At 30.9% G+C, this 20,227-nt stretch overlaps 1 protein-coding gene across 1 annotated transcript; it reads left to right on the forward strand.

The window, feature by feature from the left end:
* The first annotated feature begins 723 nt into the window (after positions 1-723).
* Positions 724-2,547, forward strand: LOC112719864 (pathogenesis-related genes transcriptional activator PTI6). The gene has a single exon (XM_025770588.3). It carries the CDS (start codon positions 1,356-1,358, stop codon positions 2,202-2,204), a length of 849 nt encoding a protein of 282 aa, XP_025626373.1. The 5' UTR covers positions 724-1,355; the 3' UTR covers positions 2,205-2,547.
* Positions 2,548-20,227: the final 17,680 nt, after the last annotated feature.

A 20,227-nucleotide genomic window follows, 5' to 3' on the forward strand; every position in this document is an offset into this window, starting at 1 on the left:
TGCTACCGACAACCACACACATACTCACCTTCTTATATATAGTTTTAAATAAGAAAAATATAATTTACTTAAAATTAAGATAAAAATATTCAATTAGTTGTCTGTAATTTTTTTTACATGAATTGCATTTAAAAATAATTTTTTATCATATGTATATTAAAAATCAGCTATTAAATTATTTATTTTATAAAATATATATTAAAAATAAATAAAAAAATACTTTATACACAAATAATATATAATGATTGAATTAATGATTAATTTTGATGTGTATATAGTACTTTTGTTTTTAATGATATATTGAAAAAAAAATATTTGTATTTCCCTTTTTAGTTTTTTTTTTTAAATAAATCAAAAGATACATAACTGACCATAAATACAATATCAACAACAAAAAAAATGAAAGATGAAGTATTCAAATAGGTGAAAACTCAGGTCAAGTCGACTTCACGTGAAGTTTATATTGAGAACTATTAGATGAAAATTTAGTCAAATCAGTCAAATTATTTAACGATTCTTAGATATCAACTTCACGTGAAGTCGATTACACCTGAGTTTCCACCGTTCAAATATCTACAATTTAATTAGGAGAAGTGTCATCTATTAAACTAATAAACCACCCCCACTATATTAGGATATTCATATTTCTCCCCTTTTTTTTTTTCCTATCTTTCTAATTACACAGTAGACAATGCTGTGGTAGATTAGTGGTAGTAATAGTAGTGAGTCATCAGTCATGAGATCACTCTCTTTTCCCTCCATCACTCACCCATTTTCCCTCCTTTTTTCTCTCTCCTCCAATGGGAGCACACCTCCTCCTGCTACCATAAATACCCTCTCCTCTCTACTTTTATGACCTTACTCTTCTCTTTCTTTCCATTCATTTCTTATTTTTTTTTTCTTCCTTCTCTTTTGTGCCTCCTCTTCATTTCCCTTTCTCTTTTCCTTCTCTTCCCTTCACTCTACACTCCTAACTACTAATTACTAAACTACCACCTCTACCTTCCCGCCAATTCTGATCACAAGCTTCCAACCTCACCTCTTTTTCTCTCACTAAACCACCCCTCACAAGGGTGGTGGTGTGTTGAGATTATACAAAATACCAAGATTGTTTTTTTTTTTTTTTTGTTTCTCTCTCCTTTTTTTCCCTTCTTTTTCTTCTCCATCAACACCCAAATACTAAACGTCTTTGGTAAAATTAACACCAAAAATCATTTCTTCTTTCTACTTCTTCATGCTCCCAAACAACACAACTACCAAAACATCTTCAATTTATTTCTTATCATTTCTACAACCTTCACAAAGAAAAGCTTAAAACCGTTTCTTCTCTTATTTTTTTACTCTCTCTCACTCTCATGTCCGCACAATCCACCCTGAAGCTTCAGACTCTCGCCATAAGAAGCTCAAGCTTCGATTTTGAAGGCGACCCACCATGCAAAACAGCAAAAAGGCTTCGATCGAAGAAGCTCCTTCGAATCATACTCACCGATCCCGACGCCACCGATTCAGAATCTTCCAACGATGAAGCAGAAGAGCAAAACCCATCACCGAGGGTAAAAAGGGAAATTATCACTCACATAATGACCCCTCGGCTTCACTCTTCGCATTCTTCTTCTCCAACCGCATCTTCATCACCTTCTTCTCCTTCAATCGGTTCGGGTCAAAACCATGTTGACCGGAACCGGTTCAAGAGGAAAATAAAACGCACCATTTCTGGTTCTGGAAGGTTCCGTGGCGTTCGTCAGAGACCGTGGGGGCGGTGGACGGCAGAGATTCGTGACCCGAACCGAAGAAAACGGGTTTGGTTGGGCACTTTTGACACCGCGGAGGAGGCTGCCGCTGTTTACGACGCCGCGGCAGTTAAGTTCAAGGGTCCCGGCGCAGCTATTAACTTTCCCCGTGGCGATTCGGAAGTTTCCGGCGAGAGTTTTGCGGTGGTTTCCGGTGAGGGTTTTGTGGCGGTTTCTGGGAGCAGAGAGGGTTTTGCCTCTCCGACTTCGGTCCTTGCTTACGATGACGGCGTTGTTGGTGGTTGCGAGACGACGCCGTTTGAGGGTCTCCGTTACGGCGATGTGGATGCTTTCGGTTTTGACATTGACGTGCCGTTAAGTTTGATGGGCGTTAACTCGGTATTGACTCAGCGCTTTGGGAAGGAAGAGTTCGGCGAGTTAGACCCGGAAGATTTCCTGACGTGGCCTGAATAGGGGGCTTTTTCGTCTTTTTGAAGGGATTGTGGTTTCTATCGCGTTATGCTTGTGCTTGTTGGAATTCCGAAACTGCCCCTCGCAGAGCAATAGATGACTAGAAGAAGAAACTATTTTTGTCCTAATGTTAATTTGTAATTAATTTAATTATTATTGTGTAAAGGAAAATGAGTTAAGTGAATAGAAGGAAAAGAAAAATATGTAATCAAGTGAGTGAGTAAGGGACTATGCAAGATATATATAGTTTGAGTAAGAATTCTAGTGTAAAAAATTATATAATTGTTCTATTAATTTTGGCATATATTATTATGTTACATGCTGATCCAAGTTGGCAAGGGACAAAGTTATATGATATTTGAATATTGCCTGTTTTTTTTTTTTCTTTCTATTTATAAGATGCTTGTATCAAGATTCTTCTCATGGGATTCTATAGGTACTTGGAGGGTACCTTTTAACATTTGTTTTTTTGGCCTAATATTATTATTATTATTCCAACAAAGATATGTGTGAAATGTTTAAGAGCTATTGTTCCCTTTTTAATTAAGATGCTAATTCTGTAACATCATTAATAAATTTTCTTAGGTATAGTTAAATATTAAATATTTTTTTAAAAGAAATTAGATATTAGATTTTTTAAGAGGCTTTAGATATTATATTTTAATTTGAATTTTTCGAGTATTATTAAAAAATGTTATTAAAATTTATTAATTTTATTATGTCAATTGATTTTTTTTAAATGACAGAAAAATTCTTTAAAAATGAAAAAAAGGTTTAGAGAATTATTTAAATAAAATTTTAAAATAATTATCTATTTTTTTTCAAAAATTCAAATTAAATGATAAGTTGTTTGCAAAATGCAAAAGTGTCATTTACAAAGAATATAACTTTTTATTATTATTGTTGTTTTGTTTAAGTCTTTTGAGTGATTATTTGTGGTATCTATTTATTTGTTGAAGTTATTTTTGTGAGTGACATAGACTTTTGATTTTTCTTAAAATACAAATTAGTACATGAAAAATTAGGGAGATTACTTAATGTTTTATATCCTTATATTATTTTTCATATTCATACTTACGTATTAGATTAAACTATTATTTTTATTCATAAAATTTAGAATATTAATAAATTTATTTATAATTAAATGAAATTAACTTTATACTTAAAAAATAAATAAACTATTATTTTGATCATAAATGACCTACCGTAAAACTAATTTTATTTATTCATGAATTTGTATTTTTATAACATAAAATATGGTTTGACAGTCCAACAATGCACTAGTTTCTATAGTGAGATTATTACTCCTAATTTAATAAGTGTGATAATTTATAAGTGATATTATTAATTTAGAAATAGTAATGTTGACTTCCAAAACAGGTAGGATTTTGTTAACATAATAATTATTCTTGTAAACTCCTTTTTTATATAAAAATGTGAAAAACAGTAATACATAGATAGGATTTTTGTTTGTTAGAAAACATGACTATGTAGATTTTGATCATTTATTATGTCACGTTTTGTTCGTTTGCTACCTACACGTTAAGCATTCAATGTATGTAACACAATTAACTGGTGTCTGAGTCTTATGATTTATGATGCAACACCAATTAATTACTAAGAAAATCACCCTGCAACTTTGTATGACTATGAGGATGGACTTTTCTTTTTCCTCAAATATCCTTTAACATATATTAATATTCCAATAGATAAAAATTTTAACGAATATTAACTAGCAAAATTGATAATTATTGAGGAATTGATAGTGACGATAATCAATATGATTAAAACGATATGGTGATGGATCAAAATTAACTAAACTATGTTTATCATTTATTTAAAAACATAGATAGATGATGGTTATGAGAGAAGGAATGATTGTGAGTTACAACCTTAACAATAATTAAAATATATTTAACTATTTTTGGTGTATAATAATGTATACTAAAAATTAGTATTAAATTAGTTATTTGCGTAAATATATGTTAATTCTAAAATATATATTAAAAATATATGAAATAATACATCTATTTATACATACATAAATATGTGATAATTAAATTAGCGACTGATATTTTGTGTATGTATAATATTTTTTGTTGAAAATTTGACACTATAAAAGACAACTATATCAATTATATATCATGGTTAAAAAAATCGGAGTTTCCTTGTGTCAATAAAATGATATGTTAGCATACTCCTTAGATCACTACACCACATCTAACAAATAGCAGCGGTTATACAGTCGATTAGCAGCGGTTGATAATTCGCTGAAAGATAGCGTGCGGCTAAACTTTTAGTAGCGGTTAATAGTAACCGCTGCTAAATGGTACTTTGCAGCGGCATAGTTTTACGGCGGTTCTATCCGCTACGAAATCGTAATTAGGACTGCTTGGAAAAATGACAGCGGTTATTAACCACTGCAAAATGCTATCTGTTTAACAATAAGAAATGTTAATATACTTTTTATATAATCACAAACTCTAGACAATAATGACTTTATTAAATTGATACTAAAATCAGGTACTAGTAAAAATAAAAAATAAATAATTAAATATGTATAGATGAATAATTTTTTTGTTATTTTTAATTTCGAATCTTATTTTAGACTTTTAATTTGGGGTATGATTTTTACACAAATATTTTTTTTGAATAAAAATTTAATTAATTTGAGTTAAATTTTACATTGATTTTTTTACTATAATAATCAAATGTGGTACAATTGAACGTAATAGTAGTACATATATGCAACAAAACAAGGAAGTGGGACCCTATGAAAGCACAAAGAGATGGATGCTAGTGGTTGATAACAAGTTAAGAATAATAATGGTGGGTCCATAATACTAATTCATGCTCCTTCATAATGGCATTTCAAATGGCCTATGACCCTCCCCCAACCATATAAAGTAGCTGCCGGCGGCTCACAACACAAATTTAGATATGTATGAACCATGCTTTCTTGGGTGTCACAAGTCACAACGCATGTATGAGTTAGGAACAAATAATATCAGTGTCAATTTAAATTATGTTATATTATATTTATATATAATTTTTAATAAGATGTATATTTTGTCAATTTAACTATTAAATGATAATATTGATAAAATATATAATAGAAAATCATTTATATCAAATTAAAATTGAAATTCTTTTATGAATTTTGTGGTGGTTTCAAATCGCGTAAAGTATTATTAGTGGCTCCTTATAAATCGTCGTCCTTTAAGGTATAGAAAAATGAATTTTCGCAATTTTTTAGGGATGAGCACGGGTAGTGGGAACTCGATTACCCATCTGAATCTGAACCAAACCAATTAAATTGGTTCTAGAACCAACGAGTAATCGGGTTCAACCTGAACCAAACCGATAGTCTTTGTTAGTGATTGGTTCGGATATCGGTTTTGGGAGTGTGGAATCCGAACCAACCCGCGAACCCGATCATATATTAATTAAATAAAAAAATAAAAAATATATATGACTTTTTCATTAGACAAAGATTATTCACTATTAATATGTTTGGATTTTAATAAATTTAGTTTTTAATGTATTTGGTGTTTAACATGTTTGGATTATTTTTATTGATATTACATGTTTATTATACTTGTTGAATTTTTAAGATAAAAATTTGGTTTTTTTATAAATTTCAAAGTTATCGGGTACCCAATTATTTGAACCGAACCAATCCGTTCTTAGTCGGTTTGGTTTGGTTCGGATACATGTACAAAAAAATACAAATACAAACCAAATCGACCCGTGCTCATCCCTAAAATTTCAAACAACTGCTCGTATAACTGTAACTAGACGGGTGAATTAATTTGAGATGGTTTAAAATTATCTCTATTTTGTTTAATAGGATTTTAAAAAATTTGCAGTGATTTAAAACTACCGCAATTTTATATGCTTGTCTTTTAAAAAAGTATGCCAAGGTTTTAATTTAAAATGGTTCAATGTAAAATTTTTTAAAGACAAACATATGAACTTCTAATTTAATGATTACTTTTTTTTTTAAATGGTTCAATGTAAAAATTATTCTTTGCTTCCATATCTTTTACATTTTAAACTTGATCATGATGCATAGTGTTACTTAATTGAAGAAATTCTTCACAAAAATTGTTATCAATAATTTTTATTTATAACATATATAAATAAAAATATCTCACTTTGTGGATTTTCCTCCGACCCCGTCCTTACAACATCGCACCCTGTCACTATCAGATCCTATAATGTAATCATCATCTATCTAATAATGAGTTAATTATCAATTTTCTATATAAATTTTTTATGAGTGAAATTGCTCAGATAAAAACAGAAGAATAAAAGTAAACTTTTTATGAATAGTTGTGTTATATGTATTTTTTAGAATTCAAATTGAGCAAAAATAAGTATATAAAAAAATTTCCCAATAAATTCCCATACTTGTAGGTTTGCATAAACCATATCAATAATATAGAATGTAATTTCTATCAAAAATGAAATTCAAAATCAATAATTAGAAGGGGAATATATATCTCAAAAACAGGAAATTCAAGAGTATTTTTCACAGTTTACTTTCATGAATTTTACAATTATTAACGCTCATACTAATAACTAAGCTACTATAATGAAGTCTATTGTATTATGAGTTAGGTAGACTATTGAACTTTTAAATGGCAAAATCATAATGCATGTTTTCTACTTAAATCCCTCAGCAATATTAAATTACTGCCGAATTAGCTAATGGAATTAAATGGGAGTTAACTTCATAGAAATATGTTCAACTATAGGCCTATTTTATTTGCTGAGTTGGTGGCTTCAAATCTTAAGTTGATAGGTGTCACTATAGTTATAAGAATTGAATCGAAAATCGATTCGGTCATATTATTAGGTCATTAAATTATTAGTTTAACTGGTAGATTATAAATTAAATCGGTTGATTCGGTCATAATTAAATAATTATATAAAATTTAATTTTATATTAAATTAATTTATTTTTTAATTTATTAATTAATTAGTATTTATTACATTATTTAAATATATGTTAAAAAATATTAATATTAATAAATGTCATATAATTATCAATAACAAAAATATGTTATGATTAATAAAAAATTTTTGTTTATCTTTTTTAATTTATAGATATTTAACAAAGTTTAATTTTTATTTTAATAATTATATATAATTAAAAAATAATTAATTTAAAAATAGAGTAAATATAAAATAAAAAATAAATTATATTAATATGAACACTATTCATTAGAATAAAAAAATAAAAAATATCTTAAATTTGCATGACTAAAAGAGTTAATAATAAAATTAATTAGGACATGTCTAATAATTTGTAATATATTTATAAAAAGGCACTATATATTACAAAGATGTTGAAGGTCTCAAGTTCGAACCAGCGCCTAGAATATTCTTGAATTTTTTGAAATTTGAGTGATGCGCATGTTGAGGTCAGCGGGTAACCGGTCCGATTCGATCCTCGGTTTAGGCTGAGTCTGATCAAATTTTTTGAGTTTAACTGATTCGTTTACTTGTATGGTTAATTTAGATCGGTTTAAAATTCGGTTCATCAGTTTTTCGATCGAATTAGCTGGTCTAGTCCGAATTTATAATTATAAGTGTCACTTTATTTGTTCGTTTAAGTAAATATTGAAATTTTAAATCTCGTTTTATATATGCATAAATTTATTGATTAATAATAAATTTTTAAATAAAATTCAGATATGTGATAAATTAATCATTAACTTATCAAATTTAAAAATACAGTAAAAAGCAAACAAAAAATATCTTATACAAAATATCACTATTTGAGGCTTTGGAGGCTTATATATAATTTGCCTAGCCTATATAAAAAATCAAAAGAAAAGCATGTAAATTGTGGTTATGAGGAAGAGTCTTTTGAATCAATCAAGGTAAAAACTAAAAAGAAAAAGAAAGAAGAATTGAAGAATCCCCGAAATTATTGGGGTTAAAATAAAGATGTTGAAAGGACATTGGATGTATCCAAAGGTGGGTAACCAAACAGATATGAAGCTTAGAAAGAGCTCAAAAATGTGACGACCCACCACCACCTTATTATTATACATCACAGCCGCCATCAACTATTTCTAATCAACTCTTAATCTTTTCTTTATTCTTAATAATCAATTCAATTAGGCCATTAATGTTTTTTGTCACCCAACAGAAACATTAATCAAACACAATTTTCTCTTTTCAGTGAACGACAAAATTAGCTGAAAGTAGACAGAAAATCAAATATTTTTTATATTTGTTTGAGTGTTGTTAAGTTAATAAAAAATAATTTTTTTATATTTTTTAACGTGTTTATTAAATTTTTAATAATAAAAGTAAAAATATTAAAAAATAAAAAAATTATTTAAAAAACTACAACTTACATCTTTTTTCTTAAAAAAAAGATATTTTTCACATAATAAATAAACAAAAAATTACTTCTATATTATTATACCTAAACATAATTGATAAATAAAAAGATATTTTTATATAAAATATTTAAATATAAAATTACTTTTATTTTTTCATAAAATTTCTTAAAAAATATAACTAAATTTTTTTTAAAGCTTACCCACCTAAACAAACCCTTTATGTTAATAATAATAATAATAATAATAATAATAATAATAATAATAGTAGTAGTAGTAGTAGTAGTGTAGAATTGCCGCTTAAAAAATTTTGATATGGAAATAAAATAAGTGATATACTTTAACATAGTAATTTTTTGTGTTTTTTAAAATTGTGGAAGTACACAAATTTCGGACTCTCCGATTTGTGTTTTAAAAAGCGAGAAAAATTCAGAGTACACAAATCGGAGGGTCCGATTTGTGTTAAAAAAATTGAAAAACTCAGAGTACATAAATCGGACCATACGAGTTGTTTGATTTTAAAATTTTGCTTAAGAAATCGCATGGTTCGACCTGTGGTTGGACAAATACGAATTTCGGAAGCTAGAAAACAGACTCTCCGAGTTGTTTGTTATTGTCAATTTTTTCATAAAATGGAATATCCAACGTAACTCGGACCCTCTAAATTGTTCTACTAACATCGTATGGTTGTGAAGCACCTGTATTCCCCATGTTTAAATTCAACACCATTTTTACTTCCATATTCAAATTAAAAGTCTAAAAACTCAATAACTACGCATTCAAAATCCAAAATTTATGTTGGTGATAATTCTGCTATATGGTATTATTTTATAAAATGTAAATTTTTTGATATAGTTTGAAATATTTTATGTTAATTATATGTATAAAAAATATTTTCACCTATAAAATATAATAATAAAAAGAATTTGTTAAGAAAGCAACTACATATTATTTAACTTGCAACTTTTACAATTGCACTAGTAAAAGCAATTGTGTTACATAAACCAAATAAACGTGAGAAATGTATAATATGTTACTACAATAATTTTCCATTATGAAAGTTGACACAATATATATATGGTTCCAAAGTCCATATGAATATTGATTAATTTGCTGGCTCTTTTGCACAGCTTGGAGTTGCAGATAAGGTTATTAAGGTACTTGAAAAGGAAAGAGTGTCGTTGCCTCATTCGGCAATTTTGTTTGTTTCTTCATTCACTCTTTTTGTATTCGATGCATTACATGCTAAAAGACAAATAAATTCAAGTGATCATCAATAGCATCATTTTATTTTCAAGTAAAAAATTGTTTTTAATGCCTTCTTTTATTTTTTAACCACCAACCAATTTCTTCTTATTATACATATATATATGTTCATCGACCATATATATGACCCGTAACTTTTAGGTAGTTTCTCTATCTTATGTAAAGGTATGAGTTTCAAATTTTAATTTGTTAGTATAAATTTTAATAATTATTTTATAAATATTAAAAATCAATCACCATTTACATATTTATATGTGTTCGGATTAATTGTGGATTTTTTGAACTGAGAAGTTGATGGAAAACTTACTTCTTATTTTCTAACAATACCAAAAATTAAATTGGGAGGACAATCTACAAAGATATTCTGATACTTAAGTTAGTAAATATCTTAGATAAAACATGTCATATATATATTTACGAGTTAAACTCCACTTTGGTCTTTGAAATTGACGAGTTGCACTGATTTGGTCCTTGACTTTTTGATTATTACAATTTGGTCTCTTAGATTTAAAAAAGTGCACCAATATAGTTCCTCTTCAATGTCATTAGTTTGATAGCTTAAGTCTTATCATATTGGACATATTAAAACGACATTGTACACATTTTGGCGCTAAATTAAAAGAGCACTAAATGATGTCATTTCAGGATTTGAACAATACTAAAAGGGAGGGGTATAACGTTTTAGTATTGTTCAAACCCCCAAACGACATCATTTAGTGCCTTCTTTAGCGGCAAAACGCATACGACGTCCTTTTAATATGTCTAGCGTGACAAAGTTTGAGCTACGTCACTAACAATGTTAAATTCCGGCGACGGAAGGTACACAAGGAACTACATTGGTGCACTTTTTTTAATCTCGATAACCAAATTGTAACAATTAAGAAGTCTTAGACCAAATCAATGCAACTCACCAATCTCTAGGACCAAAATGGAGCTTAACTCATATATTTACCTATCAACTTGTTGAACTACTTAAGAATCTATACCTCTTCAATTCATATAACTATTCTATCCATTCATATATCCACATATTTTAGAATTTATATTGTAGTTCTAATTTTTTGAAGATTATTTTATCAAAATCTATATCTTTTAGAGGACAAATAACTATTTAGTCAAATATAATACCCACAAAAAGTACAATGTCATACCTCAATATCTTCTTATACACGAAAATGAAACTTATTAATAAGTTGGTAAGAACACTTCTTGTATTCTCATGATGAACTTAAAAGAATTATTAAGAGAGTGGTGGGAAATAGACCATATCTCAAATTATTATTACTAATTCATGCACTATTATTATTGGTCATAATAAGGAAGAAAATAATTAAGCACAAATCACATGTGTATATATAAATATGTACGACATAATAATACATCAACTAATGATGATGGGGAATCCCCACAACATAGATAATTAATTAATAATAATTAGTACAATAATTTTGATGAATGTGTAGCTTTAATTTGCTAGATTTATAGAGGCCAAATTTGGATTTAGCAATGATATCAATGTAGTACTAGGTAGATCCCTAATCCAAAAGAAATTAAAGCCAAGAATAGTGGAATAGCTAGTGTCACATAATGCAATGAATGGAAAGCAAAAAAAGGAAAACATATATAGATAGATAGATGTTTGTTATATATATTGCATTTAAAAGTGAGGTACATATTGATGGATCGGAGTGGCCATAATAATGTTAGTAGCACATATATATAGTCTGTTACATTCACATGGATATATATAATTGTGATTCACTTCACAATGTTCATCATAATGGGATACTAGCTAACCCCACTTACCCCCCCCCCCCCTTTTTTTTTCATTTCTTAATTTAGTAATATTATTTCTACATTTAATAATTTATTATTAATAAAAAAACACATCAAACAAAATTGAAGGGTGAAAAATAAGAATATAATTAAGGATCTAAAATAAAGTGTTTGGTGCGTGGTTGATAAGGACTAGGGATAGCTTAATTTTTTTTTTAAATTCTATGTTTAACAATATATTGACAATTATTTTTTTAGTTTTGCTAGTTTTCTAACATAAACCATGCTTTTTTATTTGTTAATTGATTTCTTAGGAAAAGTTGTGTAGTTTGCATTTACAAAATTAAATCTTATCTTTGAAATAATGTTTTCATATTTCTTGATTATACGAATCACACCTTTTTTTTTTTTCGCAAAAAAAAAAAATTTCATTCCTAGCAATAGTCAATTGACACCTACAGATTACATATAATAAAACATTAGTTCTATATCTAGAAAAAAAGTTAAATTAGTAGTTTCAATCCAACTCTATATTAATAATAATAATTACCATTAATTTGAGATTGTTGATCTTTTACAGAGATTATGTTTGACTTTTTTTTACATATATTTTTTGTAATTTTTTTACGATATAAAAGATTAAATTTTTATTTTTTCTATTATTTTTTATTAATTACTTTTAATACATAAAATAAAAGAATTCAAAAAATGCATACAATGCATATAATAACATGCACCTAAAAGACACCACATTTTCTTTTTTGAGAGGTCACCTATTCCGGTTAATTAAATCTCTTCTCAGGTGTAATACGATTAACATTTTTGTGGTTGGTGTTTATTTTAAGCTTAGTTTAGAATAAACTTATTGATGCTATATGTAGAATAAATAAATGTTATAGCGTCGAAGGGTTAAACATTTTAATTAATTAGCTAGTACTATTTTAATTTCAACACAATCTGCTAAAGATGCGAAGGAATTAAGGAGACATAACATAATCTGCTAAAGTACTCATCATGATAATTATTGCTCTAAGCTACAAAATTATGTACTAATGAGTTATAACTCAAATGACATATAGTCTCTTTATATTTACTTAGAGATTGTAGGTTCGAGTCCTATTATACTAAGCCACTGATATAGACACGAAATACGACATGAGGCATGCGGATATACGAATTTAAAATTCTTATAAGACACGAAAACACGATATATATATATAATATTGAAAATATCTCCTCGTTTGGTCACTCCTCCGACGGCAACAATCACCGTAGCCACCACCGAAGCTTCCTGCCAACGTTGCCATCGCGCCTGGAGCACCCGCTGTTATCGTCGCTGTACGTGCTCGTTAAATTTGTTGCTATTCACGTCACCATTACCATCGCTTCTGTCACCACAAGTCACCACTACTATCATCAGATTGGTTTGTTGGTATGGTTATTATGTTTTTTCATATTATTTTGTGACTTTAATATTTTGTTAGAGTTGTTGTTATTAAATTTTGTTAGTTTTGTTGAATTAAGAATTAGATTTTAATTAATTAGAGTAACGAGTTTTATCTATTCTTTTAAATTAGTTTTTCTTGTGAGTTTAATATTTTGTTAGAGTTGTTGCTAAATCGGTGGTTAAATTTGCTTAATGAAGTATATTATTTGGGATTGTTGTGTTACTTTAATGTAAGTAAAAATTAAATTTGTGATGCCTCTTATTAGTTTGGTTGAATTAAGAATTAGGGTTTAATTAATTAGAGTAATGAGTTTTACCTATTCTTTTAAGTTAGCTTTCGAATTAGTTTCACCTTGTGAATTTAATAAGTAATCATTTTTATTAGGAGTGTGCTACTTTCTCTGAGCTCAATTGGAGTTTCCTTCTTTTGTTATCTGTGCAGTAATATTCGAGATTGGTTTTCTATCTCTGAATATAATGTGTTAGAAACAAGAGACTGAGAGAGTAATCTGAAAAGTGTATTATTCAATTGTGTGAAAAGGTACAATATACAAGAGGTATTTATAGGTGCTAAATGAATCAGAGTAATAAAGGCATAGAATCCTATAATTAATATACAGATATACTATATAAATATAGACGATACTAATTGATGTAAATTGATGCTAATGATTCTCTAACATCCCCCCTCAAACTCAAGTGGGAGCTAAGGATACCAACTTGAGTTTGGATAACAAAGTCCGGAAACGAGTCGGGTGATGAGCTTTTGTGAAGATATCAGCAGTCTGATCTAGTGTGCCAACAGCAATGAGATGAATAGCATCAATAAGGATACGCGTAGTGGCGTTTTCCTAGGATAGAATTTTAGGACGGAAGTGGGAGAAGGTCGCGTAGTGGCGGCTTCTAGAAACCCTTGTTTGGTGAAAAATTGTGGAGTTATAAGTGGTTGTACTTTAGAATGATTGGAATTTGATATTTTATTGAATGTCTGTATGTTAATGATTTATGCCTGCAACTGTTTCTTATATGAAAAATGTTGTATTTATTTTATGGATATCGCTGAATTAAGCAGAAGCTCTGCCAAATTATCGTTTAAATTGTTTAAAACGTGTTTGGTTTGTCAGAAAATAATAATTGTACGCGATGGGAGCTTCTAATTGTTGTTGTTCGTTGAATTCTGGGGTGTGTGTTTCAATATGATTCCAAGTCATCGTCTATGGATGTATAAGAGGGATAACGATGGCCGGGGGTGTAAAACCCGAATTCTTTGAGAGGGTTGACGCGTTTTGTCGTGCATGTTTTCAACATGGAACCCTATATGTTCTAAGGGTTTTTTAGGTCTGTGCTAAAAGTGTCGGCTGACTAAGTGGTTAGGACCTATGGACATAACGCTTCACCTCTATTGTAATGAGCTCAAATATGGGTATTGGAAGTGGATGGCACACGGAGAAGTGAACAAGCAGGAAATTAACTGGTCTGCCTTTAATTTGAATAGATCCAGTTGTCAATCAACGAGGTTTGGGTGGTAAGAGACTTAAATATGGATGAAATAACTTGGGAGACTAACCAAGCGAGATACAACGAAATGGTATGTGATGCAACAGGTGTTAATGAATTGGAATAGCCTGAAGAAGAGCCTAACCCGAAAGTGAAGAGGTTTTATCATCTGTTAAAAGTTGCTGCACTAACCTTTGTACGATGGGTCCGTTCATTCGGAGTTGTCTGCGTGTGTTAGAATAATGGGTATTAAGTCGGAGTCAAATCATATCCAAGAGTCTTTTGATAAGTGGGCCACCCTTTACAGCGAACTGGTACCTATAGGGTCATCTGGCATCCCCCAAAATCACTACGAAGAAAAAGAAGCTAATTTTAAAATTTGCTCAAATGTAGTAAAAATTGATTATTGTTTGAATGGTTGTATGCTATACTGCAAGATGGATTCAGAAATTAACAAATGCAGATTCTATAGATCACCGAGGTTCCAAATTGAGAGAGAACAGATTAGTATACGTCGGTTAAAGAGAATTCCTGTGAAATGGATGCACTACTTGCCCTTAATCCCGAGGTTGAAACTATTGTATGTATCGATGAGTTTGGCCCCGCACATGATCTGGCATGGTAGCAACAAGAGAGATGATAGGATCATGACGCATTTGTTACATAGAGAAGTTTGGAAGCACTTTGACCGGGTCTATCCTACATTTGCAAGCGAGCCCAGGAATGTTAGACTAGCTTGTGCTTTGACGGGTTCGCACCCAATTCTAATTTTGGTAACGCGTACTCTTGTTGGCCGTAGTCGTGACACCTTATTACCTGAATCCTGAAATGTGTATAAAGGACCCGTACATATTCCTAACTTGCATCGTATCTGTTCCTAGCAATCCAAAAGCTAAAATAGATGTCTTCTTGTAGCCCTTGATGGATGATTTACAGGAGTTGTGAATCCATGGTGTACAAACGTATGATATTTCGACGAAGACAAACTTCCAACTGCGGGTTGCGTTAATGTGGACCATTAACAAATTTTCTGCATATGGCATGTTGTCCGGTTGGTCCATGTAGGATAGAATGGCGTGTCCCATTTGTATGGAGGATACAAAGGTGTTTTGGATTACGAATGACGGTAAGAATTCATGGTTTGATTGTCATCGACGATTTGTCAACATGGATCATCCTTTTCGGCGTAATAAGGACTCCTTCAAAAAGATTAAGGTTGAACACAAAGAGGAACCCAAGAGGTTGGGTGGTAGGCAAGTTTGGCAGCGTGTCAGAAGAATCCTAAAGATCGCCGACAACGGGGCAGGGGTGAGACATCCGGGATATGATAGGGAGCATAATTGGACTAAACATAGTATATTTTGGGAGTTACCTTATTAGAAAGACAACTTGGTTCGACATTGTCTTGATGTGAAGCACATTAAAAATGTGTTTGATAACATCATGCACACAGTAATGGACAATAAGCGAACAAATGACAATGATAAGGCTAGGTTAAACTTGATGGACATTTGCAGGCGGACAGATCTGAACTTAAAGAGACTTGGTAACAGACGGTGGGCTAAACTAAAGGCGATGCTCTCTCTAACGAAGGAGCAGATGTAAAATATTTGTAAGTGGATTAGAGGATTAAGGTTTCCTGATGATTATACCTCTAACTTGGGCAGGTGTGCAAATGTGTCACATGGTAGGCTTGCTGGATTGAAGAGTCTTGATTGTCATGTATTCGTGGAGTCTTTGCTTTCGGTCGCATTTAGAGAACTTCCAACCAACATCTGAAAACTCCTGACAGAAATAAGTGAGTTCTTTAGGAAGTTATGTACTCCGAAACTGAGCAAGAATGACCTCACAGTGATGGACAAGAACATTCCCATCATACTTTGTAAGCTAGAGAGGATATTTCTTCCATCCTTTTTTAACACCATGAAACATTTAGCAGTCCACCTACCGTACGAAGCAATGCTATGTAGGCCGGTCTAATTTCGATGGATGTATCCATTTGAGAGGATAATTGGTCTATTCAAGTTCACCATGAAGAATAGAGCTCGGATTAAGGGCACCATATGTGAAGCATTTCTGGCTAAGGAAACTTTCGCATTTTACTCATTCTATTTTCAGTCTCATGTTGAGTCACGTAGAACAAGGGTTGCAAGGAATAATGAAAGGGGAGAATCCTCGTCATGTGAAATAACATACCCAACTTTTTGTCGGAAGGAGTTGCAATGGGTGCGGGTAGTGACTACTGGTTAGAGAAGAAGGAGATCGACACCACACATCTGCATGTGTTGCTTAACTGTGACCAAGTGTCGCCTACCTCATATGAGTTTTATAAGTTTTCGTAAATATTGCAATCACTAACATACTAGCTTCCTAATCTAATTAAAACTTCGTTGTCCTATTCTATCATACAGGTTATTTGGAGAGGCAAATCTAAAGACATCATTGACCAATTTTCCATGTTGGTTTCGAGAATACATTAGCGTACAGCTAACTGACACAACAGATTCGGAACTAGTTGCACTTAGTTGGGGCCCATTGAATAAGGCAACTAGCTATCCGATCTACAATGTTAATGGATATCGGTTCCATACCTTACAATGGTTGATTGAAAAGAAAACAGATAATACCAGAGTTTGGATTTGTGGGGATTCAGGCGAGGTCCATTCTGATTTGTTTAGTGTGTTGCACAATATAATTGAATTACAATATTTCTGTCGCACCACATACCAGGTGTGTGTTTAAATGTGAATGGTATAATCCAAGTTCGCAACAAAGAACACAAAAGCACAAGAATTATGATATCACTGAAGTAAATGTAACCAGGAAATATAGGTACTACGATCCTTTTATTCTACCTCAAAATGCACGTCAGGTATACTATTTATCTTATCCGGGTTCATGCAAGTCTAGTTGGGTGGTTGTGGTTAAGACTAAGCCAAGAGGCCGCATTGAGTCTGTTGATATGACAGAGGGTCAGGAACTTTTACTAAATTGACGACCCAACTCCTTAGAACGGTGATTGATACCGATGAGCCGATCTCCTTTCAGTCTGCTGTTATGGATGATTACATCATTAACCTTGGACTAGATGCCAATGCACTTCCAGCAGAGGATGACGATCTTAAAGAAGAAGACGGGATCGATGGCGACAAAGAAAAGAAAGACGAGTTCGATGATAATCAGAAAATTACATCGGAATACAAGGATGGTGAACCAGAGGAAGAAGATGATGAATCTGACTAGGGTTGATGTAAACATAGTTTTGTGATATGTACTTCTTTAAGAAACTTTGCGTATTCGTAATATATGTTTCAGTGATGTAAACATAGTTCTGTGAATGTAATATAGTTAGCATTGTTTTAGATATGTCAGTTACCATCATTCGGTATTTGTAATTTAAATTTTTCGTACTTCACATCAGGTTTGAAGCACTATTTCAATTGTTAATTATCAGGGTATGCTAGAAATGGACGGGAAAAGATAATTTAAATTTTTTAAAAAATACTACCATCAGAATTACTGTCAAAATATTCCGACGGTACCATTATTATTTTAAAAAGTTTAAATAACATTTCCATCGGTATCAGCATCGAATAAATCCGTTGGTAATATGGCGAAAAATCGTACGAAGTGGTGCCAAATGTTACCATTGGATTATTCCGACGGTAACGTCAACGAAAGATCATCTGTTTTCGTTTTATTATATTCCGTCAAAAAATCCGACGGTAATTACCGTTAGACGTAATAAATCCGGCGGTAAACGTTTATCAGCGAGATTTATACCGGCTAATATTTTTTGACAATAAATCCGATGGTACCATAGTTTTTGTCGAATTTATTTGATAAATTCAACAGTAAATCTGATGGTATTCAATATTTTTCTTGTAGTGAATGATAATGTTTTAAAAAATGTTATTAAAATTAAAATAATAATTTTTTATTATTTAACAATATTTTTTAAAAATTATTTCAAAATAAAAATATTACTAAATATAAAAAATATAACTTTAATTTTAATAATACTTTATAATTATCGTAACACCGTAAATATAAGCATGTTACAATTAGCCATATATTGCATTTTTCCCTACTTCAATTATCTAGTCTAGTAGCCCTTGATGATCATCTTCTATTCTTCTTGTTGATGAATATCCCATGTTATCATTTGCAATATCAGAAGATCAATGTGCCACACATAGAAGAGATATTAATAAGACACATTTTTTTTTTGTTCTTAAGAAAATCTTTCATATTAAAATTTTAATTTCGGTATTTCCTTTTCATTCCTTAAAGCTCTTGAATTAGATATTGTTTTATCTAAAATCTCTCAAAATTGTATTTATTTATTTGTAAGAAATGATTTTTTGAGTTAGGCATTGTCTCTTAAGTCGTATGGTTTTCACTCAAACTAATTAAGTGCAACTAATGTAGGACTTCATCATCACACTTAAAAACTAATGCATGCACCTAATTTTATCAAAGCCCTTTTTCAATAGTTATTTATCACAAATAAACGTTAAAATTATCAAAGGCTTATGTAATTAAGTCTCCATATCCATAATATGTAACTCATATATGGTATCATATCAATTGCCAAATAAAAAATTTAAAGACATATTCGTCATTTTATTAAAACTCGACAAATTTATGGACAAGTATTACTTTCCATGATAAAAATAACAAGGTTTTTAGCCTTTAATTTATATGGAAATATAATAACGAAAAAAAAAAAAACTAAAAAACAATCGAGTTTTCTCTCTTTTTCGTTCGCCTTCGATGAAACTTTTTAACCATACGTGGAGAGTCATTGCCACTCAACTTCTAAAGAAGTGATCTTCCTTTCTCTCTTCTCCCTTATCTTTATTTCTCTCTTAGTTAGAGTTGCACATAGATCGAATAAAATCCGCATATTCGTGATAATTATCCATATTCAATCTGCAGAATCATCAAATCAGATTAGATATGATCTGTACTCTTGTAGGATCGGATGACGAATACTAGAGTGATACCTACAGATCCGATCCGCAGATCTGTAAGTCCACACTTTTAATAAATAAATAAATATATAATTCAATAATACATAGCTAACTTAAAAAATCAGAAACCCTACCCTAATTCTCTAGACATTTCATTTTGGCGTGCATCTCTTTCATTCGTCTCCCTTCCTCTACTCTTCATCCGCTCTTCATCTCATCAATGACCATCATCGGCGTCCACCGCTTCTTCATCCACTCGCAGTCTCGTAGCCGCGTCTCGTTGCCAATCTCTTAGCCTCATTGCCTCGCCGTCTCGCAGCCACATCGCCTTGCCATCTCGCAGCCGCGTCGCCTTGCCGTTTTCTCTTCTCTTCCTCGTCACTCAGCCTGGTGGTCATTTCGCCGCCTCTCCGCTTCTATTCTCACCTTTATCATCCTCTATTCTTCCCGCTGGCTCTCATCCTCTATTTGATTTGCTTCTATTCTTCACAACATTTTTCTCTATGCTGATGTATTGATTTTTTTTTTGGAATGTATTATGGTGGCTGTAATTGATTTATTTTGGGGGTAAACATTGATGTTTAGTTTTAATTTAGGGTTTCAATATTTTTTAAATTTTGTTGATGTTTTTCTTTTTGAATGCAAATTTGATTCTTGTCTATTTTTTTAAATTTGAATTTTTTTAAATGCAAATTTAATTTTTTA

Source organism: Arachis hypogaea, chromosome 11, assembly GCF_003086295.3.
Source record: "Arachis hypogaea cultivar Tifrunner chromosome 11, arahy.Tifrunner.gnm2.J5K5, whole genome shotgun sequence".
Classification (NCBI taxonomy): domain Eukaryota; kingdom Viridiplantae; phylum Streptophyta; class Magnoliopsida; order Fabales; family Fabaceae; genus Arachis; species Arachis hypogaea.

Excerpts from the sequence above, each read along its gene's own strand:
- LOC112719864 (XM_025770588.3), top strand. The coding sequence starts at position 1,356 with ATGTCCGCACAATCCACCCTGAAGCTTCAGACTCTCGCCATAAGAAGC.